We start from the raw sequence: 27519 nt of genomic DNA on the forward strand, positions 1-27519 counted from the left end.
CTATCAATAAATAAAACACTAATTGTTCCAAACTTGGATGCTTCCCTTTGCTGGAAATAAATTTTGGTAAATATGGAAGTAGCTTTAAAAAAGAAAAAGCTTGCCTTTAAATCCCACTTACCAATGCAGTTTTAATTAAAACATTTACGTAAATATGACGTATGCAGTCTTTCTGGAACTTCATAGCCACTTTCCCAAGTAATAAACTGGGAAATATACTTTATACAAATATAGAAATTTGTTGTCTAAAGTCATTTTTCAGTGTTATGTATTATTGCAGGAAAAATTTTTTGCAATCTGCCATTTTGTGAACTGTACCAGATGCAACTGCAAATAAATACTAGATTCATTTGTTGTCAGTTGATACCTTTAGGTATAAGAAATAACCTATATATATTAACTATTTTCCATCCAAAAACATGAAGCTTGGCTGAAATCCAAGTGTAGAGATGAAAACATATGAAGAATTGCACAGAACTGTCAGAAAACTTATTTCAGATAATTTATAAATTAATTTGAGGTAAATGCTTAATTCTAAAATATCTTTTTGAAGAGAGCACAAAAAAAATCTAAGTTGTAAAAGAAAACGCATGCGTCTAAAAGTATGCAAATATGGTGATATACAAGAACCTGAGGTGACAAGTGTTTCTTGCAGAAATCAAATGAATAATATTGTATCTATATTTACAGCAAACGGTGGGATGGCCAACATAATTTTCGCTACTCTATGGATATAAATGTGTCCACAGTGCATAAAGTAATTTTCATCAAGACTAGATATTACTGTACTCATTTGGGAAAGTTTACCTAAAAACAACATTAGCACAATAAATAACAAAACAAACCTATGTATCATCCCACAGCCCATAAGTATATTAAAAGCTATATGAAGGATCGAGGCTTCCAACACTGCAGGGAAATTATATATAAAAAAAAACTTTACTAAATTAGGAACACCAAGGCCCTAACACTTTTTGTATTTTAAGCAGATAATGTAGACATGCCTTCTGGGATGTCTGTCTACATTCCTTTTTCTCATTTTTTCAAACAGGTGTGTAAGAATCCCTTAACTTGGAGCCATGTTTACAAAATCTTATAATTTGAGCCTAATTCTCATATGGTACCTCTTCCTAACAGAGGTACATCACATTTGTTAATAGATATACAGTATGTATATAGATATATAATCTTTCCTATGAAATATAATTACAAATGATAGAAAACTAAGTACAAGTATTTTTGATATAAAAAGTGAAATTTGTTACATTATGCAATATATAAAGCTACTGTATGCCACTCTACTGCTGTTGTATTGGTAAAACCCAAACCCTAGCATGGCTAATATTGTTGGCAACATACTTCTGATATGAACAAAGTCACTTACACAGTATTTAGTATTCGATATGACATATTCAGCTATGTTTGCCAGTAAACAATGCCACTAAAGGTATTCAAATCAAATGTTTTGCACACGTCACCTTCAATAATCTTAATTGTGCACTCCTGTCTGTGTTGTCTTAATGCTGTGCATGTACTTGAATTAAATGACTAAAGAATGATTACTGTCAAAAAAGGAATTATTACTGTCAAATTTACCTTTAAATCAAAGTACACCAAAAAAAACATACAAAGTTCCGATAAGCACAGCATTGGATTTGACATTATAAAAATAGCAAGAACCTTGAAAGCAAGTGAGCCCCAATTTGTGTATTTTAAGCACTCACAATATATAACTTGTTTGCAAATAGCTCATTAATTCATCAATGCCAAAGTCAATGGGCTGGACAACACATTCAGTAATGAGTCTTAAAAAAAATCCTGCAAGAGTATGCATTTAAAGATCATCAACCATATGAAGAATATTTTCCACTTCTAAAAAGGCAAATTTTCTATTACTGTACTAAATACAACAAACTATGCACACCACTCAATTAATCATACTACATGCAGGAAGCTTATAGCCCATGAATTCATATATCAGTCAAAATCATTTTCCCAAGAAGACCCCATTTTTTAAATGGGGTACTTGGATTTTTCTCATTTACCATCAACTACATACAATTCACTACTTAAAAATAACTCATGATGAGAAACTTCAGAAATAACTGCATCCTGAGTCATGATATTTCAGTACACAAAAAAGGCTCACATTCAGACTACATCTTCCTCAATCCTCTGCCAGAGGATTCATGGGCTAAAAATATCAAGTCCACATTGGTTGATCCGTACAATCAGATTCTATTCCAAGAAATTTCATTATGACACTACTGTAATAATACTTTTTTTTAACTTTTATTTCATCAGTCCACCACAGTTGAGAAAGTTGAAAATCCTATTCATCTGCAAAAGGCACATCTCTTGAAATCCCCTCAATACTAAAATCTCACCTCCCATCAAATGGGCAATGGAATGTAGATAGACTTCCATCTATTGCATATTTTGTGCTCAATTACACATTTGGATAATGGAAGTCTATCTATTGAAATTACTTGTTTTTTGGTTTTGTTTATTTTTTACATTTATAAAAAAGTCTATTTACACACATGTTTGATGAAGGTCTTGCAAAACACTGTGTACTAATGCTAATACACCATAGGGTTGAATGTAACCCTAGTGGTTCCCGATGGCATTTCACAACCCAACACACAATCACCGAGCAATATGAAAAGGCCTTATGTAAGCAAATGACCACATATTGCAAATGCTTTATTCAAAGCTGAACTAGCAAGTGATTAGTAATTAGCAATAGTTGAGTTGTGTCATTTATGCCTGAGAATATACAACTTGGTTTCCTTCATATATTCTAGATACCATACTGTATTTAGCTAAGGTATTAAAATATTAATCTGTTTTAGAAAATTTTTCCGCATCTAAATCATACTGTATAACTCAAATAGATAAGTCATGCTACTTCTTACACTATTTTCTCCTTCTCCTTTTGATTCATCATGAGAAGAATTGCTTCCTATTCACTCCCTTTTCTGGGCCCATTTAAAGTCATCAGCTCGAGGCTTGCACCCAGTTACTAACTCGATCAAATATTCTAAGCTGGTCCAGAACTTGAGCTTTTCTAGTGGGTAATTGAGCCAGCCTGTTGTTATGCAAAAGTAAGTTTCATGCGGTGCTACGTGGTGGATACGATGGTGCCTCTTTGGCAGTATAATGTGGAGATCCTGAAAACATGAAACATATGTTAATAAGGAATCTTTATTTACAATACATACCTAAACTATATGGCCATTTCTACCTTTTGTAAAACAGTAATGACCAATGCTTAACAAAAATGAGAAAAAAAGAAGGAATATTGATTCTATTCCACATTTGCTTAACACTAAATAACTCCTTTCACATAAATGTTCAGAGATTAATTCTCTGTACACAGATTATCTTTCCCCATTTGCCTTAAGAAACAAGCCAATTGGACAGATTTGACACATGCATTTTTCTTTCATGTTGTTTAACCATTAAAGAGTTTGTCCTGTGAGATTTGAAAAGACCTTTATGTATACCTTGGCTCCTTTATCTGTCCTGCATCTTTACTTTAATAAGTAAGATCCCACTTCCAAAAAAAAAATACAGCCACATCTCTCGTATTCTAGTAATCACAAACCTTGTGTTTGTAAAGCACTGTAAAAAAAACAAATATATGCACCCATACTTTATTTTTTGCAGTATTTAATGGATTTGTTTTTCTTTTCAGGATGTGACAAACACTTAATGTTTAAAATTAATTGGATAAGAGAGGCATTGTTCTATTCCTATGAAAGAGAGGATCTTACTTAATAAAGATAACTCATCAGTGATATAGGACAGATAAAGGAGCTGAAGTTTAATAGGTCTTCTCTACTAATCTTGCAGGATAAAACTCTTTCATGGTTAAGCAGCATAAAGGACAAAATTCACCTGTCAAACTGACCTGTCTTTTAAGGTGGATGGGGAAAACAATGGATGCACTAAAAATGCATCCAACATGCCGAGAGAATTAATACCAAAGTCTGACTAACATGCTGAGAGAATTAATACCAAAGTCTAACTGTTTCAAAATCTGATAAGTAAGTAAAACCTTTAAAAAAAAAAGCTGTAAGCATTTTACATCAACGTATCACGAAATATGATCCATTTAAGTTATTTTCTCTCCCCTAAGTTCGATTTAAGCTATTTTCCTTCCCCTACTGCAATATGCATAACTGTAGTGAGAGAAATAGCTCAGCCAAAACACGAACAATGGCTAATTGCACAACACATAATGATACACACAAGACTTATAGTCTCCTCATTTGTTGTATGATCTTCACATTGTACTCTGGCCACGAGTCTTAACATTCTGTGGTCACTTTTCTTGAAAATCTCTTTATTCTTTGAGAGTTCATGTGTTTCTGACAGTACAGTCCTCATGCACCTTTCTCTACTTATGTGATATTTTTATGTACCTGCATCATAAGCAAAGTTGTGCACATTGATTTTGACTCGACTACAGATGTGATAACTCATACGGCGATTGAGGCCAATTTGTTTGTATGGTGTTTTTACGTTGCATGGAACTAGTGGTTATTCACCAATTAGGGAATCAGTACCTTACTTTTACTTCAGAAATCTCTCAGCTATGAGCAGCATTCAATTCCTAACACATTTTAATCACCAAGTGTACTAACATATTCAGACTGTATGGTGGTATATCATAGTGTAACATGGATTTGACTGTGTATTCAAGATACAGTATCATGTATAGCCACTAACAGTCTCTCTTGCTGGCCTATTGGGGGAGAAAGCATTGAATAGTGTCAACCATAGGATAGTTGGTGTTTAGATAGTGCATACATTACTGTATAGCAGTATACATTTGAGGAACACAATTTGATGCATAAGTTTTGGTAATGTTTGCAATTATGAAATACCATAGTGGTAGTATATGCATTTTGATAGAATGCTGATCACTAAAGCCTACTACTATATCTTTTTCGTTTTTTATATAGTATACTGACCACATCTCATTATTTTTTCTCCTCTTCTCACACTCTTCATTCCCACAAGGACTTCTGTTTTTGATGGTATCAAAACAACAAACACTAGTTTCTAGTTTCTCTCTCTCTTTTTCCACCCTAGCTGTAATTGACAACATCTGTCAAACTAAGCGCCTGATTCACTGCTTGACTCGACCACATAGCACAAAATAGAAGTATTGATGGTTCTTTACTGCATTGCTTTAAGCCTCAGTCTTGTACTTTTATCCAGTTCCTTTTGGTCTCTTCCCATCTAGCTGCGAACTTTACAGAATTTATCTTGCTGCCAACTGTTGCCTCTCATTTAAGACTATAACTCCTTTGGCTAAAATATGAGGCCATAAAAGTGACACACGGGTCTTGCTAAACTACTTAATACACTTGTCTCACTTATAAGACTGTTCAAGATGCAATTCTTTGCCTAAGCTACATTTGCTTGATAAGATTACTACTTAATACTTATGTTGAGGTTCACCTTAACCATCTACAGTCACCAAATTTTCAATATCTGAGCTCATGTAATTCAGCTGGGCAGTACATTGGATAGGGGGCTGAAAAGTTGAATGACCGGATATGATTGAATTTTCAAGTAAATCAGTTTGATTTTTAGTGATGTAAATGATGAGAAAATTTCTACCACGCTAAGTGCTGGTGATGAAGTTATGTCAACTGGAAACTCCCATTAATAACAATAAACCATTGAAACTAAAGAGAATTGACTGAAATTTTTACTGGATTCAACAACAGTTATGTAGAGTACTGTACATTTTGAATATCCTTATACATAATTTAATATTTCCCTTTCCTAATTCATATTAATGCATATGCATATTTCATTTGATACAGGATTATATGTGGAACAGATGGCATTTTATCACATTTGAATCATATCTAATCATGGAATAGACCAATGGAGAGAGTGGCTTACCATAACTTAAAATATAACTCTGTGCTTGACATGTTAAATGATGTTGGATTTACAATTATTGGAAATATAATAGTATTATTCTAATGCATTTCAATTGTATACTTATGAATATATTGACACTAGCAATAATGAATCAAGTACTTAAAAGTATTAGTGATAGTTCAAACTTTGGACCTGAATCAAATGTTCCATACAGAATTGACTTGGCATGTTCTGTATTAAGATTGCTGAACTCATCATTAGCATCACATCTTAAGATCATTTTGAACATGCATACTCTATCATCTGTTATGACTGTCATTCACTGAAGAGGGGGTGGGGTGAAGGTACAGTGTAACTGATGGAGGACTGAGCATCCTCTATCAGGTTGTTATGTAGTTTAGATTAAGGTAGAGAGCAACTAACCCTATGTACAATATCATGGTAGACTTGCATTGCAATAGTTTTTAAAATTAAAGTTGGTATATGTTAGTCTTCCTTGATTTTATAAATGTACATTTTATAGAATTCATACAAAATCCAGATGCTACATTTCCATCTTTTTAAGTATGGTAAAAAAGTTCGTGCAAATCCTTTACTTTCTTAATGAAGTTATGTAGTGCTCCCTCAAGACACTGTATATGGTTACTGGTGAGATATAATCTATGACCAGTTAGATTGACAACAACCGTAATGTGTACATAGCATTTATATCTTAGGAAGCATTCTCAGTGATTAAGCTAAAATTTTGGGGTGGTCTGTTACAATTCTGTATATGTATACAAGTTGAATATGTAGTCTTCAAAAATAGTGAATCCAAAGGAGGAAAGAGGGGGAGGAGGTCACTGTCTATCCTGATATACATCTTGCCTGAACTACATAGTTTGTCTGGACAACAAATACCTGGAAATGCTTTTAATTTGAATTTCCAAGGTTAGTCCTAGCAATCAGTACATCATAGCTGAAGTCAGAAGTTAATCAGTGAACAATATGGTACTGGAATTACAAATACAAATCAGCCTTTTTGTTTCAACAATCCAAGTTACTGTCAGACTGCCAATTTTGTTGCTAAACCAGAGTTCAGAACTAGATTGAGACTAACTCCTGTAATAAAAAAAAAAGCATTTCAACCCCATTCTAAATGATATCCACTAAGCACCTCTTTTTCAGTATATACACATACAATTGCTTTAAATACTGTAGAGCTATTTCTTTTACATGTGCTATATCATTCTGTACCTCAGGACAGTTTCTGTACAAGGGAGATAGTTCCATTGAACAAAATCCACATATCCTTTGGTTAATATGGCTGGGTATATTTCACCATCTACTTCTGCATGATTACCAGCTGTTTATCTGGGTTTCACCTTTAAATGGAAATATAAACCTAACAACACAGGTTGCACTTATCTTGATGGAATGAATACAATTGTTTGCACATGGGAATATACAGGTACCAATCTACTAAATGCTGCATAAACATGTCACATTCCTGGGCATATTTACTAGAACTTGTTGGCACCACTAGTTTTCCTTAATTCAGGTCTTTAGCCACTTAGGAACATAAGGAACTATCACAACTGCTGCAAACTGCCTCTTCTTTGACCCCTTTGGTCTAGCTTGATTGACGACTGACTAACATTTAAGGTGATGCATAAAACCCCTATGGTTAGTGACACTTGATATATCTTAGCAAATTTTTATAAAACAGTTTTTATCATGAAAAAGAATTTGGGAGATTCTATTTTGGGGGGATTCAGTGATCAAAGGAGTGAGCGAGTGTCCCTATACTGCCTGATTTTGGGGATTTTTAAACTTAAGGGACATTGCTTGGCCACATAATTATCTTAAATGAAAGAGCTCTACAGTATTTATCAGCTCACTGTTGGAAGTCAGTCATGTGCTGAACAGTACAACAATGGACCCAAAAACAGCAAAACCACAGAAAAACAGGGATAATTAAATACAGTAGCTTTCAGTAGAACACAAACACTGAGGGGCACTGTATTCACAAGGAGAGTAAACCACCTACACCTATAATTGAAAGGGGAAGGCAACTATGTAATTAATTACTTAATCCAACTAATGTTCAGTTCCTTTGAGCTGTTTTAAAAAGTGCTCTTAAGCATAGAATCTTGTCTGGCACAAACACCCATTAACACGAATTACCATTATGTTGGTATGGATAAAACAAAGATAATGGGAACTGCTGACTTAAATTTCCTAAACATTTTGCCAAAGTAGCAAGATGAATGCAATGATAAAAAAAACTGACAGTGGCTCCCTTTGGTCTTTCCTCTGAATTTTCCCGCCCAAAATGGTCAGGCTACACCATCATGCTCAAGAATTCTGTTTTCCATCTCCACTCCTTAACTGATATTCTGGAAATAAGTTAAGTGATGGATCTGCACTGGATAATGCAATTCATGTTACAAGTTCACTGTATTGATAAACATCATACAGTGACATCAATTTTGAAGAAAAAAAAATTCTTGGAGAATTCTTCTCACAAATAATCAAATCATGAGTCCTCATGGCTACACAAATTTATTTAGAAAACTAATTTTCTAGCAAAATTTTAAATATATCTAGGGATGTATCCCTAATGAGAAGTACAATAATGAATACAGAAAAGCCGATTCAAGTACGCTGCCTGCTTATGAATACATGTACCGTACGCGTCTGTGAAAATTAAGTAGTTTGTGTATGATAAAACATGACAAACCTGACAGGTCATAAGAAGCATGAAAAATATTTGTATGTACATACCTGTAGCATGGTAACCCATCTTGGGAGGCCAAAATATGTGTGCGACCACTTGTGAATCTGTAATTTCAAGATAAGGGTATATATTATATTTTTTCTTCAATTTTCTGAAACTGTTCTTTTCTTTTCAAATAAACAAAACTAAAGTGGGAAAGCTGTCACTAGCTTAATATAAAAGTGATAAATAGTATGTCCAAATTCAACATGACAGACACAATAATGATTTACTAAAATACAGTATTACATTTCTGTCAATTAAACAGCAAATTATGTTAGTGTCCACCACAATGACATGATACAGATGATAAATGGTATGCTTTATAATGGTAAAAAATTTTTCTGCTAATCAACCACTGCTGTTTACTCCTAAATTTGTTATAAAATATACTAACAAGCAGAATCAAACTACCATACTTCAAACATGACCACCAAACACAAACAGTGGATAGAATTGGGTTATTCTTTTCAAAGAGACAAGACTGTAACTCAAACTGACTCAAAACTTACACTAAATCAATTTTCTGGGCTCAGCTCGTGTCGCTGCGCGAAATATCCTTTAATCTATTATTTCTAGGGTAAATGTACTAACACATACCAGAGAATAAATAAAATAAAGAAAAAGGTCAGTATAACTGACTCGCTCACCTTCCAGGAGGGTGTCGGTATGAACACTAGGCGAGTGAGACCACTACCACGAGCCAAATGCCAATAGAAATCTCCCACTACAAAATCCCTCCAAGAGGGGAGCCGACCCACAGAGTGAGCAGCTCGTACTACTACTACTCCATCCCATGCTGCCGACTGCTGCGCCTCTGGTGGCCATCCTTTCAAGTTAGCACCCACGAGTCGGTTGTGATATTTTTCCTCTCTGTGTTTTTTGTGCCCTTTCATTGGATTTTCTATTATGGAGCGTGCAGCTATCGCAGCAGCTAAGTTAAGTACTCAGTATTTACGGTTAGTTGGTTTTTTCCGGCCCTGAGACAGTATTTGCCGTTTTTTAGGTATAAATACGATCTCGGGGTCGGAAGCATGGCAGCATGGTTCTGCCTCGTGATGGGCTCGTTCTTGGTCTCCCATACCTAGAACATCCCCTTATTTATCTTCGCTCTTTATGATTATCCGCTTTACTTAGGGTACGGTCTACTCAGGTTTGTCATGCATGCATGTATTTACCTTACGTAGGCTTCTTCTATCCAGACCCTAGTCCAGGTTCTTAGTATCGGCCTCTGACTAGCTTTGAGTGGTAGACTTGCCTTCGGGTTAGTCGCACACTCCTGGATTTTTTCTCCTGCTATATGTTTTCTTTCTTTCATTTATTTATTTATATAACTGTGTATTTTATTATTGTTAGGTTAGTTAGGCGTCTGGCTTAGCCTAGGTCCTGGCTCTTTGAGCCTATTCTACCGCTCATCAGTTCGGTTGCTTCCCTATAGCATCTCTCTGATCAGTTGGTTCGGCCCAGTGGGCTTTTTTGCCTCCGCTTTTCAGTTCAGTATGCTTCCCGATAGCATTTCCCTGATCAGTGGTCCTAGGCTTAGTTGTCGTTTTTGGTCTTACCGCCTCGTGGTCACTTCGTGATCACGGGCCAGCCAGACGCCTGTCCAGTCATTCTTCCCCCCCCTCCCGCTCTTCCATAGAGGGTCGGGGCGGGGGCGGGGGTGGTCGGGTCTGCCCATGCTCCGGCTCCTCATACCCGAGCCTGGCCTCCCTCTCTCCCCTCAGGCGGAGGGGCTAGGGAGTCGGGACAGACCCAGACTGGTCTCGACCTCTCCGGCTTCTCGGTCCGGCCGGTTGGTACGGAGTGGGGGGTACTGGCCTTGCCCACCCTCCGCGCTACCTTGTCGCTCCGGGCTAGCTTGAGCCTGTATGTCTTCTCGCTCTTTCCCATCTTACTAGGGCTCCTTCCTGATCGGAGTCCTGGTATCCAGCGGAAAGTTGTTAGTCCACCCAGTAGGGTGACCGGAGCATACAGTGGGTCTCTACTAACCTTACCGTTTTGCTGAGTTACTACACTCCGCTACGCACTGGACTTAGTCCGGTTTGCTTGTGTGTTAGGTTTAAGTTATCTTTTAAGTTTATCTTAAGAACCTTAAACCATCCCCACCCCCTCCCTTACATATCTTACCGGATCTCTCCGGGATTATAGCCTATTCAGGCGATGCAGGGAGGGGTTATGCCCAAATTTTTCCGAAGCTCCGGCATGCATCGGAGCTCTTCTGTCCCTTTAGACTGTAAGTGATGTTTTTAAGATACTCATGTCTCCCCACTTACAGGCCACCAACTGTGAGCATCCGGGATGTTCCGCCACACTTCAGGACCTTGGCCCTGGACACGAAGTTTGCCGGTCCCATGCTCCATGCGCGACTCCGCTCGGGGACATCCAGGTCTGGTACCATGAAACGTGTACCATATGTTACATCTGGTGAGCCAGCTTTTTGGAGGGGTAAGTTTACATCTCCAGTAGCTGCTCCGCTTCTTTTTTAGCGCTTAAGTTTTCATCATATTAACTTAAGGCAATTAATTAAGTTATACTTTAAGTTTTAGTTTTAAGTGATTCTTAAATCTAAACTACGCCTTCTCTTCCAGGCTCCGGCGGTAAGAGATACCGCAACTGGCTACCCTGCGGGCCTGGGTCGGCGGTTTTGGGAAAAACGCCGCCAAGGGACAGCCCTACATCCTAGAGAAGCGGTTGGCATTACTAATCTTCCCCGGAGGCAAGGCGACAGGATACGTCGACCGGTAGAAGCGGATCCGACTATCGCCTTCATCCAACAACAGCTGGCCACCTCATTAACTGAGCAGGACCAGGATATCTCTACGGATGTCGCGACCCTAGATATTAATGTTGAACCTATGGTAGGTATAGACGACCTGTTGGTCGAGGTAGGTACGGTGGACACCCAGGGTCACCCTTGGGCGTAACTGTTTCTTCTACTCCTGCAACCTCTCCATCCTTCCAAGGCTTTACGGGTGACGAAATATATTCTCCTCCTGGTGCTTCGGTTAGACCTAAGGTCAAGTCTAAGGTGATGACTTTGACTAAGACGTCGTCGTCGTCTAAGAAGACGACTTCGGCTTCATCCTCCTCCCGTAAGTCTCCGGCTGGGAATCCCGGAGCATCCAGGTCTAAAGCTTCTAGCTCCGGCTCTAAGTCCTCGAGGAGTAAATCCTCCAGAGAGAGATCTCGCACTCCGGCAGAATCACCAGTTCCGCTACCTTTGGTTCCGATTCAGAGCCTCCCTCCACCTCCGCAGCAGCTCCGGCTTTGGACTCCAATGCTGGCCTGTTGCAACAGGTGGGTGACCTGTTGGGTCCTTAAAGAGTAGCATGGAGCAAATGATCTCTCGTCTGTCGGACAGGATTACTTCCCAGAACTCCATTATAGCCGGGCTGAGAGAAGCTCCTCTAGCCTCTCCTCCACTGTCCAACACGAGTGGATCCCAACTTCCTCCGTATGACTCACACCTCAGTTCTCTATGAACAATCCGTGGAGAGTAGCGTCATACGCCCCCTTCCAGGACGGTCTCATCTCTATACCGGAATTTGGGACTCGAAGAATAGAGGACTTCGAGTTCTTCCCGGAAGACCTCCAGCCTCCGTTCATAGGCTACGCAAGGCTTACGCCGTCGGCTATGGTGCGGGACGATAAGGTACCTAAGGAGACAGTCCTCTACTCACGAGACCAGGCTCAGAGAGAATGGCTCAGGTGTTTAGAGGACATGGATTGTTCTAACACCAAGATACAACCATTTAAGAGTCCCTTTACCATTTTTACAATGGATGAGAGTACCCCGCTCCCGTTCCTAACCAAGATCGCGAGGTCGACCATCCCAGCGGCCCAGAAGGGGGAACCTATACCGCAGTTGAAGGAAGCGGATCCCACTTCTCCGTTGCTCCCCTCAGTTGGAGAATTGTGGGAAGACTTGCCGAATACATTCTCAGCTGGCAAACTCAAACCGGACTGTGCTATGGAGCAGTTTGGTGAAAAAGCTACCCAGGCTCCCAGATAGCCTTATTCAGGCTGAGTTTGATGCAAAATCGCGTCTAGCCAGATCCATCAATTCTATGGCTATGTCTGAGGTAGCTACCATGGCTTATGGATCAGAACCGATTTTTAAGCTCATGACCAAAGCCCTGACTCAAACGGTACAGTCAGATATGTTTGAGTTTGCCACTGCTCGGCGATTTGTAGGAAGCATGTCCTACAAGAGGCAACCATTCGGCATGAACGAATAGGTTACTCTCGTCTAGCATCTGGGGAGCAGATCTCTTCCCAGAAGCTATGGTTAAGGAGGTCCAGTCAGAGGCTACCAGGTTAAACCAGAGCCTTAAGGATCGTTGGGGCCTTTCGGCTAAGAGGAGGCAAGACCTGACTCCTAAAGGTAAGGGACAAAAGAAACCCAGGCGTTTCCAAACCTTACCAGAAGAAGCAACTACGCTTTCCTCAACAAGTTCCAACAGTACCGTTAGTGCAGACAGCCCAACCCTCCACTTCTAAAGGTCAATCACAGCCAATTTATGGATATCCCCTCAGCCTCAGCCCTCCACCTCTTACGCCATCTCTCCAGCTTACAATCAAGCCTTCGAGAGTCAAGCTTCTCAGAAGTATGACCGCTCGGGTAAGGGGAGGTAGAGGTAAGCGTTCCTTTCGTGGGAGAGGATCGGGAGGCCCCTTTAACAGGGGAAAGCATTCAGAGGAGGCCGAGGCGGTTACCAGAACCAATGAAGAACTTCAGGTTAGGGAGGGAGGCTGTTTCACTTTCGCCACCGGTGGAACTTCAGCCAATGGGCTCAGAGCATAGTGTCAAAAGGTCTGGGTTGGAGCTGGTTGACGAACCCACCTCCATCCAGACCTTTCCGTCAAACTTCCTTCCAAGGAAATTGACAGAGTACGCAGACGATCTCCTTCAAAAAGGAGCTATAGCGAGAGTCAAGAGATTAAAATTTCAAGGTCGCTTGTTCAGCGCCAAAGCCAAAGAAAGGCTCACAAAAAGAAGGGTAATCTTAGACTTGTCCGCTTAAAACTTAGCCATCCGCTGCGACAAGTTCAAGATGCTCACGATCTCACAGGTGCGGACCCTACTTCCCCGTGGGGCCGTCACCACCTCTATCGATCTTACAGACGCTTACTATCATATCCCTATTGCAAGACACTTCCGTCCGTATCTGGGTTTCAAGATAGGAGACCAGACATTCTCCTTCAAAGTAGTTCCATTCGGACTCAACGTGGCCACCCAGAGTGTTTTCACGAAGCTAGCGGAAGTAGGTAGTGCAACAACTCAGATCGCAAGGGATCATGGTAGTAGCGTATCTCGACGATTGGTTGATCTGGGCCCCAACAGTCGAGGAATGCAACAGAGCTACTCTGAAAGTGATTCAGTTCCTGGAATATCTAGGCTTCAAAATAAACAGGACCAAATCAAGACTCACTCCAGAGTCAAACTTTCAGTGGCTGGGCATTCAATGGAATCTAGCATCCCACACTCTGTCGATTCCATCAACCAAAAGGAAAGAAATAGCAAAGTCAGTCAAGCAATTTCTAAGTCACAAACTAGCGTCAAGGAGAGCCCAGGAAAGGATCCTGGGCTCTCTCCAGTTTGCATCAGTGACAAACGTCTTAATGAAAGCCAAAACTGAAAGACCTAACCAGAATCGGCGCTCGCGAGCAAACGTCAGGTCCAGGGACAAAACTATCCTCAGTGCCTCTGATTCTAAAGAATCGACTTCGGCCATGGGGCGAGAGTCAAGAATTTATCAATGTCAGTACCCCTTCAGTTCCCTCCACCAGGGGTCACCATCCACACAGACGCGTCCTAAGCGGCTGGGGAGGGTATTCCCAGGTCAAAAAGGTTCAAGGGACTTGGTCACCTCAGTTCCGTCAGTTCCATATAAACGTACTGGAGGCAATGGCAGTGTTCTTGACTCTAAAAAGGTTACGCCCACCCAAGTACTCCCACATAAAGCTAGTCCTGGACAGCGCAGTGTAGTACATTGTATAAACAGAGGAGGCTCCAAGTCACGGCATCTAAATCACGTCATGATAGCCATCTTCTCCCTGGCAGACAAGTTCAGTTGGCATCTTTCCTCCACTCACATAGCTGGAGTAAGAAACGTCATAGCAGACGCCCTATCCCGATCAGTACCCCTAGAGTCGGAATGGTCACTGGACAACAGTTCGTTCCAATGGATCCTTCAAAGAGTCCCAGGGCTACAGGTGGACCTCTTCGCATCACAAGCGAACCACAACTACCGTGTTATGTAGCCCCCAACCTGGACCCTCTGGCATATGCCACGGACGCCCTGGCTCTAGACTGGAACAACTGGGAGAAGATTTACGTCTTCCCTCCAGTGAATCTCCTCATGAAAGTATTGAACAAACTCAGGACATTCAAGGGTCAAGTGGCTCTAGTAGCCCCAGACTGGCCGAAAAGAGCAACTGGTATCCTCTAATTTTTGGAGCTGGGCCTTCGTCCTCTTCAGATCCCCAGTCCCAAGCTCTCCCAGTCAGTGCAAATGAAGACTGTGTTCGCTTCCTCAGGGATTCTCAAAACCCTAACTTTATGGATTCATGAAGTTTGCGGCAAAAAGAGATGCGAATATTGACCCTCAGAATATTCTATTCTTAGAATCCGATAAAAGGGATTCGACTTTGAGGCAGTATGATGCTGCTGTCAAAAAGTTAGCAACCTTCCTGAGAGATTCGGATATTAGAATCATGACAGTTAATTCAGCTATATCCTTTTTCAAGATCCTTATTTGAAAAAAGGTTTAGCAGCTAGCACGATTACGACAAACAAACAAGTCAGCTTTGAAAAAGATATTTCAATTTGGATTTAACATAGACTTGACGGATTCCTACTTCTCGTCTATTCCTAAGGCATGTGCTAGGCTTAGGCCTCTGTTAGGCCTACGTCAGTTTCATGGTTCTTAAACGATGTCCTAAAAACTGGCTTCCGAAACCGATAATGACACATGCTCGTTTATAATGCTCTTAAGAAAAACCCTATTCTTATTAAGCTTAGCTTCAGGAGCAAGAATTTCAGAACTGTCGGCTCTATCCAGAGACCCGGGTCATATTCAGTTCCTTCCCACAGGAGAAGTCCTACTTTCTCCGGAACGTAGCTTTTTAGCAAAGAATGAAGATCCTTTGATGAGGTGGGAACCTTGGAAGGTACTACCCCTTCCACAAGATGTATCTCTTTGCCCAGTTACAACCTTACGAGCCTTTCTGTCTAGGACCTCCTCATCTTCGTCGGGTCCCCTCTTTAGGAGGGAAAAAGGTGGAACTTTATCCATTAAAGGCATCAGGCACAAATCCTGTACTTTATTAAGCAAGCCAATCCTGACTCTTTCCCGAAAGCACATGATGTCAGGGCAGTAGCCACTCAATTAATTATTTCCAACACATGAACTTCGATGAGTTGAAAAAGTATACTGGATGGAAATCGCCGACAGTGTTCAAACGTCACTACCTTAAGTCCTTGGAAGCTCTGAAATTCAGCAGTAGCAGCGGGTAACATAGTTTCCCCTGACTCTAGCTAGTTTGTAGTAGAAGATTCAGTCCTCCTTTCTACCTGCCTCACCCAAAAGTTCGTCTATTCCTACCTGGTTCATTTGCATTCACCTTGTGTCTTAGCTGCTTTTGTGATAGTGTAGTGGGTGTCCCCTTATTGTCTGGTTAGGGACACTCACAAATGATATAAAACATTGATCTCATGGATGTTTCCCCTTATTTTTATGCTAGGGGATACATCATATTATAATGATTACGGGTTTGTATATTAAGTCATATACATTCTTTTATTTTTAATATTATTATTGTTGATTGTTTTTATTAATTGCTATTATACTTTTGATACATGCTGTTACACAGATAACATTGATACGGTGAAATAATTTTACCTGTTACATATGTAATTACCTTATGTTAACAAACATGATTAGATTTATGGGTAATTTAAGCATATTTCTATTTTTATACCCCTGTGTATATGTATCTTTTAGCAATTATAGTCTATTCATATATATTTTATCTTTTATTTGAGACCTATTCTGATTTATTTTATTTTTATTCTCATTTTATTATTTTTGTTTACAATCTTGTGCTATTTCTCTGGTACGATTTCGCGCAGCGACACGAGCTGAGCCCAGAAAAGGGATTTTGACGTAAGGAAAAATCTATTCTGGGCGATTGGCTCGTGTCGCCAGCGAAATCCACCCTACCCATCCCTTCGCCCAAGATTGTCTGCTAACTTCAGGATGGCCACCAGAGGCGCAGCAGTCGGCAGCATGGGATGGAGTAGTAGTAGTACGAGCTGGCTCACTCGGGGGTGTGGGTCGGCTCCCCTCTTGGAGGGATTTTGTAGTGGGAGATTTCTATTGGCATTTGGCTCGTGGTAGTGGTCTCACTCGCCTAGTGTTCATACCGACACCCTCCTGGAGGGTGAGCGAGTCAGTTATACTGACCTTTTTCTTTATTTTATTTATTCTCTGGTATGTGTTAGTACATTTACCCTAGAAATAATAGATTAAAGGATATTTCGCTGGCGACACGAGCCAATCGCCCAGAAATAGATTTTTCCTTACGTCAAAATCCCTTTTTTGTGGCTGTACCTTAGTGTTAACAGGGATGCAATGTATGTGTATTGATGTGGGAGGTAGGACTTGCAGCTCTTTCACATCTAGTGACAAGGATCTGCATCATCAGTTTTTCTTGTAGGGGCAGACAGTGTTCTTGATAATCAACACTGCCCGTGTGTAAGGGTTGGTTGGTGGACCAATGTCTCCATTTTGCTGAGGGGGTTCTTTAAATGTTGTGCTATGATTCTGATTAGTGTCTACTCCAATTCTTTTTCTGCCAGTTGAGCTGTGACTGTCAAGTTACCAGTGCCTTCTGATGAGGCTTTGGTCATTGCTATGATTACTCCTACTGCTGCTTGTTCCTGAGATAGGAAGTACAAAGCTTCATGGAAATATTCTCCATGTCAGATTTCTTCCCTGTATCACCTCACACATGTCATATTGACTGCCCTGCAATCATAGGGAAGGATATTCCTTCTTTCTATGGTTTAAAATAGATTGCTAAATTTAAACCTTCAATGTATATGGTAATGTAGACCTTTTTCTCACAAAAGTTGCACTGCATTCTCTTAGCATCTTATGCATTTCCAAGAAGGAAGTTCTACTGCGAGATTTAAGGTTAACATTTTGACAGTATATGGATTCAATAAGATAATTGGCTTTAAAGGGGAATGGTGATAAATTATATTTATAACATTGCTCCAGCCCAATAATTTTCTAGTTGACTGAACGATTGCTGTGTTAAGGCCAAAAAACGGCATTAACTCCTTTGTCAGATTTATTAGCAAAAGTAGGCCTAGATACAACTCTTGATGAGAGTTACTCAAGATCAGTGAGGCCTGGACAGTACTGACTTCATAAAACTGAATGGAGTTAGAGAATAAGCTTACAAACCATCTCAAAAATGCCAGGTACTGGATAGGCAAGCAATATTTGACAATTCTTGTGGAGTGATGTTGCATGGACAGCTACATATGTTCCAAGGTGGTACTGCTTACAACAAATTCCTTTATAAAAGTACAGTAATCACTGCATGTGCTACTGAGACAGCGCGTCTATGATAGGACTGAGCGTAGTATATTTGGCAGTGTCTAGGCTCCTTGGAAATATAGCCTCAGATAGAATTCACTGGAATTCCTATGGTACTGTAAGTTACTTTTGTTGCTTTATCAGACAGGATAGCAAATGTGTTTTGATCTGATCATAGAATGTTTTCTGTTATAAAAATGCTGCTACAGCTCAAGGTAAAAGGGATGGTTTGAGGTAAAACACTAGAGATAACATAATGCAATTTGTAGTACTGCAGCCACTGAAATTGTGACAGTAATTTCATTATCTATAAAAGATAAAAGTCTGCCAGTACTGGAGTTCCACTCAAGTTGCCCATTGCCTGATGAGGAGGAAATGAAGAGATTGCATGCTGCATTATTCATGATAGATTAGCTTGTTGAAGAACAAAGGTAATTTGGGAGATGCTGCTATTCTTTGAGGAATAGTTAAAAAAAAAAAACAAAAAAAAAAACAACAACAACAACTAATAAATTCCCCTCATGTCAAGAAATACCAGAACTGACTTGAAAGATTCAATATTTTTCTCAAAGTAGAGGGCCTATGACATGAAATGAAGTTTGACACTCCTCTTTGTTTACATGAACATCAAAGTCTCTGAGCATTGAGATGGTTTGCTGATATGATATACGCGTACGGTAATAATTTAGCATAAGGTCTTTTAAGTACACATTTAGCAGGTGTATTATATGGATATCATCAAATCTTTCATGACTGTATAAAGAACTCGCAAAATATTTGACCTAAAGAGATAGTACAATAAGAGAGCATGCAGGACAGGCCTGTGACGGATTTCCAATTACCTATGGCCTTCCTAAATATACAGGTCCCAATTCACAACCACTGGGGATATTATAATATGGTTCCTAATATTATAATATCTTCAGAGAAATAACGAAAGTATTCCAGCCCTTATTACCGTTGCAAAATACAATTCAGTAATAACACTTATATACTATGTACAATGAATGACAAGGGATACAAACAAAACTATATACATTATAAAAAAATGAGGGAAACTGATTGCTAACTAACAGTCTGACTAAACAGTTCTATCACAATTAAGGATCAAATTCCTCACCCTTCTTGAACAGCAAAAAACTTCCTTTATTTGCCCTCCTTTTGCAACATTACTAAAGCAATGGTTTGTATTCCCATATGAACACCCTGTGAGTTGTGAGCTGATGAAACTGGCAAAGAGTGATGATAAACACTTTGTATGAATACAATCAATTCTTCACATGAACTTGGGACAAAACTATATTTTACAGTACTTACTTGGTTTGTTAAAGAGACAAAGATTGCCAGTAGATATAAATATGAAAACCAGTAGTAGCTTCCTTGAATTTCTTCATTAGTTTTTGTACAAAAGTTCCACGTCATATAGGTTAGGCCCGGAATGGTAAGCATGAAATTATCTCCATTGGTCTCGATGAAATCGTGGCGGGTGATGGATGTTGGGTCAATATGGTGCTCCCTAAATGGTCTTATGAAATTCTGAAAATCAGAAGTGATAAATTAGGGGAAAGTAAAGAACAATAACCATAAGTATCTTTAAGAATGACAAATTTTCAATCAATTTGTATTTTTCATGGCTAACAAACCTTTGGTCTTAACAATGATATTGTTAAGATACAATAAAGTTTTGTACATACTTACCTGGCAGATATATACTTAGCTATAGACTCGGTCGTCCCGACAGAATTTCAAAACTCGCGGCACACGCGACAGGTAGGTCAGGTGATCCACCATTCCCGCCGCTGGGTGGCGGGGTCTGGAACTATTCCCGTTTTCTAAGCCATAATTTCTCTTCCACCTGTCTCCTGAGGGGAGGATGGGTGGGGCCATTAATCGTATATATCTGCCAGGTAAGTATGTCAAACAAAAACTTTATTGTATCTTAACAATATCATTTTTGTACAAGTAACTTACCCAGCAGATATATACTTAGCTGATTGGCACCCTTGGTGGCGGGCAAGAGACAGCTAAAAACAAAATAATACTAAAACTAAATACATTAAAAAACAGGGAAAAAACAACCTATGTTCTTGGATAACATAATCCATAGTTCCTACCTGATTGGGCTGAAGACTTCATGACTACTGTCGATGAGTCTGCTTGCCTCAAGAGTTTCAACGAGGAATGAACCTATGGTTGAATAACTCTTTGGATCGTGTCAATGGGGGCTAGCCCGCTTACGCGACAGAGCCTATACTGGATCGTACCAATGGGGGCTGACCCACTTACATGGTAGAGCCTTGACCTTTTGTCATATCAATGGAGACTCGCCCTCTTACATGACAGAGTTAAGGTTATTAAAAAAATCACAAAGAGCACTGAAGCCAATCCCGATCACCTGACCATGTTAGTATTGTTATAATCTATGAATTGTAAGAGGGTTCCCTATTCCCTCTGACAATTAACCAATAAAAACAACCACCAATAAACAGTAATTTAAGCACTAAACTAAATAGGAAGGATTAGCCTCAGCCCCTTCTCCCAGCACTGAATTCGCCGAAACATACGCTCCCAGAGCAAAGCACTTTTCGTACGAAATTTTAACGTCTCTTAGGTAATTCGAGGCGAACACCGAATTACATCTCCAAAATGTCGACTCTATAAGAGCCTGAAGAGACCATGTTTTGTGAAATGCCATAGACGTAGCTAGGCTCTCACTTCATGAGCTCTCACTCTGAGAACCTTGAGATGCACTTCTTCGCACTTAAGGTGAGCTTCCCTTATTACATCCTTTTATGAAGTATGTAAGGGCGTCTTAGAAATCGATCTTTTCGGATCTCTTACAGAGCACCAAAGACTTTCTTCTGTACCTTTCAGCAACTTCTTCTTCTCCAGGTAGAACTTGAGTGCCCTGACTGGACACAAAGTCCTTTCTAGTTCTCTCCCTGTTAATGAAGATAGTCCTTTTTATCTCAAAGCTTCTTGGCCAAGGCTTTGAGGGATTTTCATTTTTTGCTAGAAAAAATGGTTTTAAAGGAGCAAATCGCTGAATCCTTCTTAAACCGCACTTCACCTTCCAAAGCTTGCAACTCGCTAATTCTCTTGGCTGTTGCTAACGCAAAAAGGAATAATGACTTTCTCGTTAAGTCTCTAAACGAAGCTGCGTGAGACGGTACAAATTTTTCCGACATTAGGAACTTGAGGACCACATCCAAGTTCCAGCTAGGCTTCTTGATTACATGTTCTTTCGTGGTCTCAAAAGACCTTATAAGGTCATGAAGATCTTTATTATTCGTCAGATCTATTCCTTTATGTCGAAAAAAACTGAGGCCAGCATACTTCTGTAACCCTTCACTGTTGAAACTGCCAGGTTACCAAGTCTTTTTCTCAAATATAGGAGAAACTCTGCGATTTCAGTTACAGAAGTACTGGAGGAGGATATTTTCTTTCCCTTACACCATCTTCTAAACAACTCCCACTTCGACTGATATAACTTTAGAAGTGGAGACTCTTCTGGCTCTTGCAATAGCCTTCGCCACTTCTCGTGAAAAGCCCCTTGCTCTGACAAGTCCTTCGACAGTCTGAAGGCGGTCAGACTTAGAGCGGGGGGAGGTTTTTGTGAAACCTGTCGAAGTGGGGTTGTTTGAGAAGATCGTTCCTTAGTGGAAGCGATCTTGGAAAATCCACTAACCACTCCAGCACCTCTGTGAACCAATCGAGAGCCGGCCAGAAGGGAGCGATGAGGGTCATTCTTGTTCCTTCCGAGCAAGCGAACTTCCTCAATACTTCCCCTACTATCTTGAAAGGAGGGAAGGCGTATGCGTCCAAGCCCGTCCAATCTAGCAGAAAGCTGTCTACTGCTACTGCTTGAGGATCCACGAGATCGGGGAGCAATAGGTCTCTAATCTGTGATTCTTGTGGTCGCGAACAGGGTCTATATTGGGCCTTCCCCACAGATGCCAAAGTTGTTGGCAAATCTGAGGATTGAGAGTCCATTCCGTGGGTAGGACTTGTTCTTTTCTGCTTAACAGATCTGCCCGGACATTTTTCTCTCCCTGCACAAACCTTGTGAGGAGAGAGATCTTCCCTTTCCTGAGCCCAAATCAGCAGATCCTTTGCTGATTCGTACAGGGAAAAGGAATGCGTCCCCCTTGTTTCTTTATATTAGCGAGGGCTGTTGTGTTGTCCGAGTGAATCTGAATACCCCAGACCTGAGACTGTTTCCTCGAAATGAACCAAAGCTAGATGAATGGCTGTTAGCTCTTTCTTGTTTATGTGCCAGACACTTGTTTCTCCTTCCCAAGTGCCTGACACTTCTTCCGAACCTAGGTCGCTCCCCACCCTGAATCTTTGAGGCGTCTGCAAACAACGCTAGGCGAGGGTTCTGTAAGCGAAGGGAGATTCCCTTGCTTAGTTTCTGTGGATCTAACCACCAACGGATATTCTCCTTGATCCCTTTCGAGATTGGAAATGTATCTCCTAGATTGTTGGACTTCCAATCCCACTTCTCCTTCAGATAAAATTGAAGGGGTCGTAGGTGTAGTCTTCCTAAGGAAACGAACTGTTCCATCGAGGAAGAGGGTCCCAGTAAGCTCATCCATTCCCTCGCGGAACAATGTTCTTTCCTTAAGAAGACTGCCACCTTTTCTAAGCAGCGTTCTCTCCTTTCCTGCGAAGGATACGCTAGAAAATCCCGAGAATCCATCTGAATCCCAGATAGACAATACTCTGCTGGGGAGTCAGCATGGATTTCTCGCGATTTACTAAAGTCCTAGGGGACTTTGTCAACTTTAGAGTAACTAATAGGTCCTCCAGACATTTTTTCTCCGATTGGGCTCTTATTAGCCAATCGTCCAGATATAACGAGATCCTGATCCCTTCCAGATGTAGCCAATAAGCTACATTCTTCATGATGTCCGTAAAGACTTGAGGGGCAGTCGAAAGTCCGAAGCACATCGCTCGGAACTGGAACACTTTCCCTTGGAACATGAACCTCAGATACTTCCTTGCTGCCGGACTGAATTGGCACATGGAAATACGCATCCTGAAGGTCCAGGGACACCATCCAGTCCCCTGGACGAAGAGCAGATAGAAACAGAGGAAGACGTCTCCATTGAAAATTTCTTCTTCAATACAAAGAAATTCAGGGCACTGACGTCTAGAACCGGTCTCCATCCCCCCGATGCTTTCGGTACCAGGAATAGCCGATTGTAGAATCCTGGAGACTGGAGATCTTGAACCAGTTCTACCGCTTCCTTGGCAATCATCTGTTCCACTGCTTGCAAATAGCAAGCTTTCGGACCGGATCCGAGTATCTTGCAGTCAACTCCCTTGGAGTTGTCGTCAAGGGAGGATTTTCCCTGAAGGGGATCAAGTATCCTTTTTCAGGATAGAGAGGGACCAAGAGTCCGCTGCCCTTCTGCGCCCAGACTTTGGCAAAGTGGAGTAGTCTGGCGCCTACTTTCGTCTGGAGGACTCCTGCTCATCTAGACTTCCCGAAGGACCTTCTAGATGGTCTACTCCTTCTATCTGGTCTGCGACCTCTTAAGAGGGACTCTAGAAGAGGAGGCACCTCGAAAGGGCTGTACAAAAGAGGGTCTCTCTTTTTTTCTCTATAGGCACTGCCGGCCTAAACTTCTTGGCTGAGTGCGTGAGGAGATCCTGAGTTGCCTTCTCCGTAAGAGATTTAGAAACCTCTCTAACAGGTCTCTTGTGGAAATAGGTGCGGGGATAACGGTGCAAAAAGAAGAGATGTCCTTTGCAAAAGGTGATACTGCTCTTGCTAAGAAAGAGCTAAAGACCGATCTCTTCTTTAATACTCCCGTTCCAAAAAGAGAGGCAACTTCAACGGAAACCGTCCATGACCGCTCTGTCCAGGCAAGCCAGGATGCTCGAAAGTTCCTCCATGGAAACAAAGTCAGTGTCCTGAGCTCTCTTCGCTAAAGCTCCCAAAGCCCAATCCATAAAATTGAAGACTCTAGGGTTTTAAAGAGGCCCTTTAGAAGGTGGTCTAGCTCACACATGCCCCAAGTTGCCTTAGCAGACAGCAAAGACTTCCTCCTAGAAGAGTCCACTAAGGAAGCAAAATCCGCATCTGCGGAAGAAGGAAGGCCTAACCCCATAGGTTCTTTGGTCTCGTACCACCTTCCTGGTTTGCCTGTTACCTTGGAAGGAGGGCAGGAAAAAAACTGTCTTGCCCGCTTCCCTTCTGGAAGTCAACCACTCTGAAAAAGTCTTTAATGCCTTTTTCATACAAAGAGCGGGGCGCATCTTGACGAAGGAAGACGACTTGAGAGCTTTTGTGCTAGACATCATCGATCCTGGTGAAGGAGGGTCCGCAGGATGAAGGGAGTCTCCGAACTCCTTTAGCAGCAAAAGAGAAAGTCTCTTGTAGTCAGAACTGCTACATCTACTGGCTCGTCGTCTTCCGATACTGGTCCAACTGATCCACAGAAGGAGACCGTTTGGGAGTGATCTGGCTCTTCCCGGGAGAAGAACTCCTTTCCCGAGAAGGGGAGCGCTGAACATTAGCACTTCTATACGAAGAGTGAGGCTCCTGCCTGTCGGAAACACTCTTGCGCCTTCTAGACTCTTGTTGTCTAGGTTCGCCAGGTTCGTGGCGCTTGCTAGGCTCCTGGCGTCCTGATTCAGGGCGCTTGAAAAGATCCCCGCGTCCTGATTCCTGACGCTTAACAGGCTCTTGGCGCCCTAACACTTGACGCCTAACGTACTCCTGGCGCCCTGCCTCCTGGCGTCCTGCCTCCTGGCGCCCTGACTCCTGGCGCCCTGACTCCTGGCGCCCTGACTCCTGGCGCCCTGACTCCTGGCGTCCTGGCTCATGGCGTCCTGATTCCTGCCTTCTAGGCAGAATCCTGGACGTCCTGCAATCCGGTGGTTCTCCTGAGAGGCTCTTGACGCCCTTTCTTGCGTCTTGCTGCCTCTTTGTGCCTGTCTGGCTCCTGGTCCTGCAGACCCAAAGGATCCTGATACTTAAATCGGTTTTCCGGTTCCTTAAACCTAAACCGATCGAGACTTCTGCTCGATTCGCGGCGTCTCAGAGGGCGCTTCGGGGAAGACAGCCTATAGGGCGAAAGGACTCTTCTCTCAGGAGAACAACTCCTACCAGACGAGTCTCTCGACGAAGGCGATAAACGCCCTGGAGATCGTGAGGGTTCTCTCCTATACGAAGAGGGGCGCTTAGCGGAACTCTTAACAGGGAGCGAAACATCCTTCCTCCTTGTAGAGTCCTTAGCAAAAGAGCCTACGAGAGAAGCTAACTGCTCTTGCAGATTAACCAAAAACTTCTTCGTAGGATCCTGAAGAGAAGGCTCCTCTTGTTTAGTCTTCTTAGGTCCCGAAGGCCAATCCTCGGGAAAACGCTCTGGGCTGGAATCAGCCGCGTCTCCTTTAGGCGCCTTCCAGGCTCTCTTCAAAGGGCGCGAAAGAGAGGCAGAACTCCATCCTCGTTTAGGAGAGGAAGAGTCTGAGGCCGAAAAAACACTCCCTTAGGACGCCTTTTCGCGGCAATCCGAGGCAGCCTGGGACTTAACAACAGGATCTGCCGAAGGGACGCCTGACCGTTGGGGATGTTCTGCATCCTCCCTGCGGCTTTCGACATTCCTCCTCCCCTGGTCCTGGGAGTTTGGAAGCGGTCTAGGCCTAGGAGCAATGAGGAACCGGTCAGACGCCCCCCTCCACTGCACTGGGGACACTGCACAAGTCACTATCACCACTCTTACCTTGGTTTAGAGCTCGTAGCTGAGCTTGAAGTTTCTTAATTGAAGCTTTTACATTTTCCCTCTCTGACGAAGAATCTTTGGATTCAGAACAGGGAGAAGCAGCTGAGGCTAAGGGAAAATCGTTAGTAGGAGAGTTAACTTCTTGTTCTAAAGAGCAAGATCTACTAGATGACCTAGCTGAAGCCTTTCTCACTCTATCTCTCTCAAGCTTCCTAACATATGATAAGTCTTTCCATTCAAGCTCCGTAAGGTTCTCGCATTCAACACAGGTGTTAATAAAAGAACATTCATTCTCCCTGCATTTAGCGCAAATACTATGAGGATCTAATGCCGATTTAGGCAGCCTAACCTTACAACCTTCCCTACTGCAAACTCTAAACATAGGTGAAGCCTTAGCGTCAGACATCGTGAAAGAGTAGTCAAAACCAAAGTCGAAAAACAGTCCACAATAAGCGTATGCCAAGCCAGAGAAAAAACAGAATACGTCACCAAAAAACCAATCCAAATTCTCGGCAAACTAGTTGAAATCCAAGATGGAGGAACGAACAATAGGTGTTGTCCGTTCAACCGACAGAGAAATTATGGCTTAGAAAACGGGAATAGTTCCAGACCCCGCCACCCAGCGGCGGGAATGGTGGATCACCTGACCTACCTGTCGCGTGTGCCGCGAGTTTTGAAATTCTGTCGGGACGACCGAGTCTATAGCTAAGTATATATCTGCTGGGTAAGTTACTTGTACAAAAATAGGATAATCTTCTAGAGCCAGCTGCAAACTGGTTAAAAATCAATCAAATTTGTAAAGCAAGGAATCTGTAGCATCTGGCTACTGATTAAACTACCCTATATTCAACTGGTCAACTAAAATACTATCACATTTAAAATTTACATAAAAATCTAGATGCATTCCCATTCAGTATCTTAATAATAAAACCCACAAGTTGTAAGGCCTGTACTACACTGTATTAATGCAGCTTACAATATTAGAATTCAGCACCAGCTTTAGTATATTATGGTAAACCTTTACAAATTGTTTTGTGATGAACAAGATCCTATATTGTTTGTACCTATGCAGTGTAAACTTAGAAAAAATTTCTTAACCTTTAACCTGAATGTTTAAGAAAAATTCCTAAACATTTAACCTTAGTTACTTGTTTTAGTTCATTTTAAAGATTTTGAAAAATGAACAATTAATAGCTCATCCATGATCGTGAATACAATGTACGTACTAGTAAGTTTGCAATTCTTGTTCCATTAATCAACAGCAACTCTGAATGCTGAAATAGTAAACCAGAGTAAATAAATTACTTGCTATAAAAAGATTGCACTTGTTAAGTATCTTCACAAAATGAATGGGCTCACCACTAGTAAATGAAGGATTTGGATTCAGTTATCATAGACCATGACAATAACACTTTTTAGAAATAAACACACTCAAACAGAAACCACCTGCACTTTAAAGTCATGGGCAGACTTTAAATCTCTGAATATTTTGCATGGCTAA

At 41.4% G+C, this 27519-nt stretch overlaps 1 protein-coding gene across 1 annotated transcript in view; it reads right to left on the bottom strand.

Moving 5' to 3' along the window:
- Positions 1-591: 591 nt before the first annotated feature.
- The window catches only part of LOC135206236 (plasmanylethanolamine desaturase 1-like), a 45174-nt gene continuing 18246 nt past the window's right edge, over positions 592-27519 (bottom strand). Inside the window, exons 3-5 of the mRNA XM_064237610.1 lie at positions 19600-19818; positions 8677-8733; positions 592-3173 (exon numbers count right to left, since the gene is read on the bottom strand). Coding sequence (XP_064093680.1) covers positions 2970-3173; positions 8677-8733; positions 19600-19818 — 480 coding nt within the window. The 3' untranslated portion in view covers positions 592-2969. The remainder of the gene's footprint in view (positions 3174-8676; positions 8734-19599; positions 19819-27519) is intronic.

The sequence above is a fragment of the Macrobrachium nipponense genome, chromosome 29 (assembly GCF_015104395.2).
Source record: "Macrobrachium nipponense isolate FS-2020 chromosome 29, ASM1510439v2, whole genome shotgun sequence".
NCBI classification, from domain to species: Eukaryota; Metazoa; Arthropoda; class Malacostraca; order Decapoda; family Palaemonidae; genus Macrobrachium; species Macrobrachium nipponense.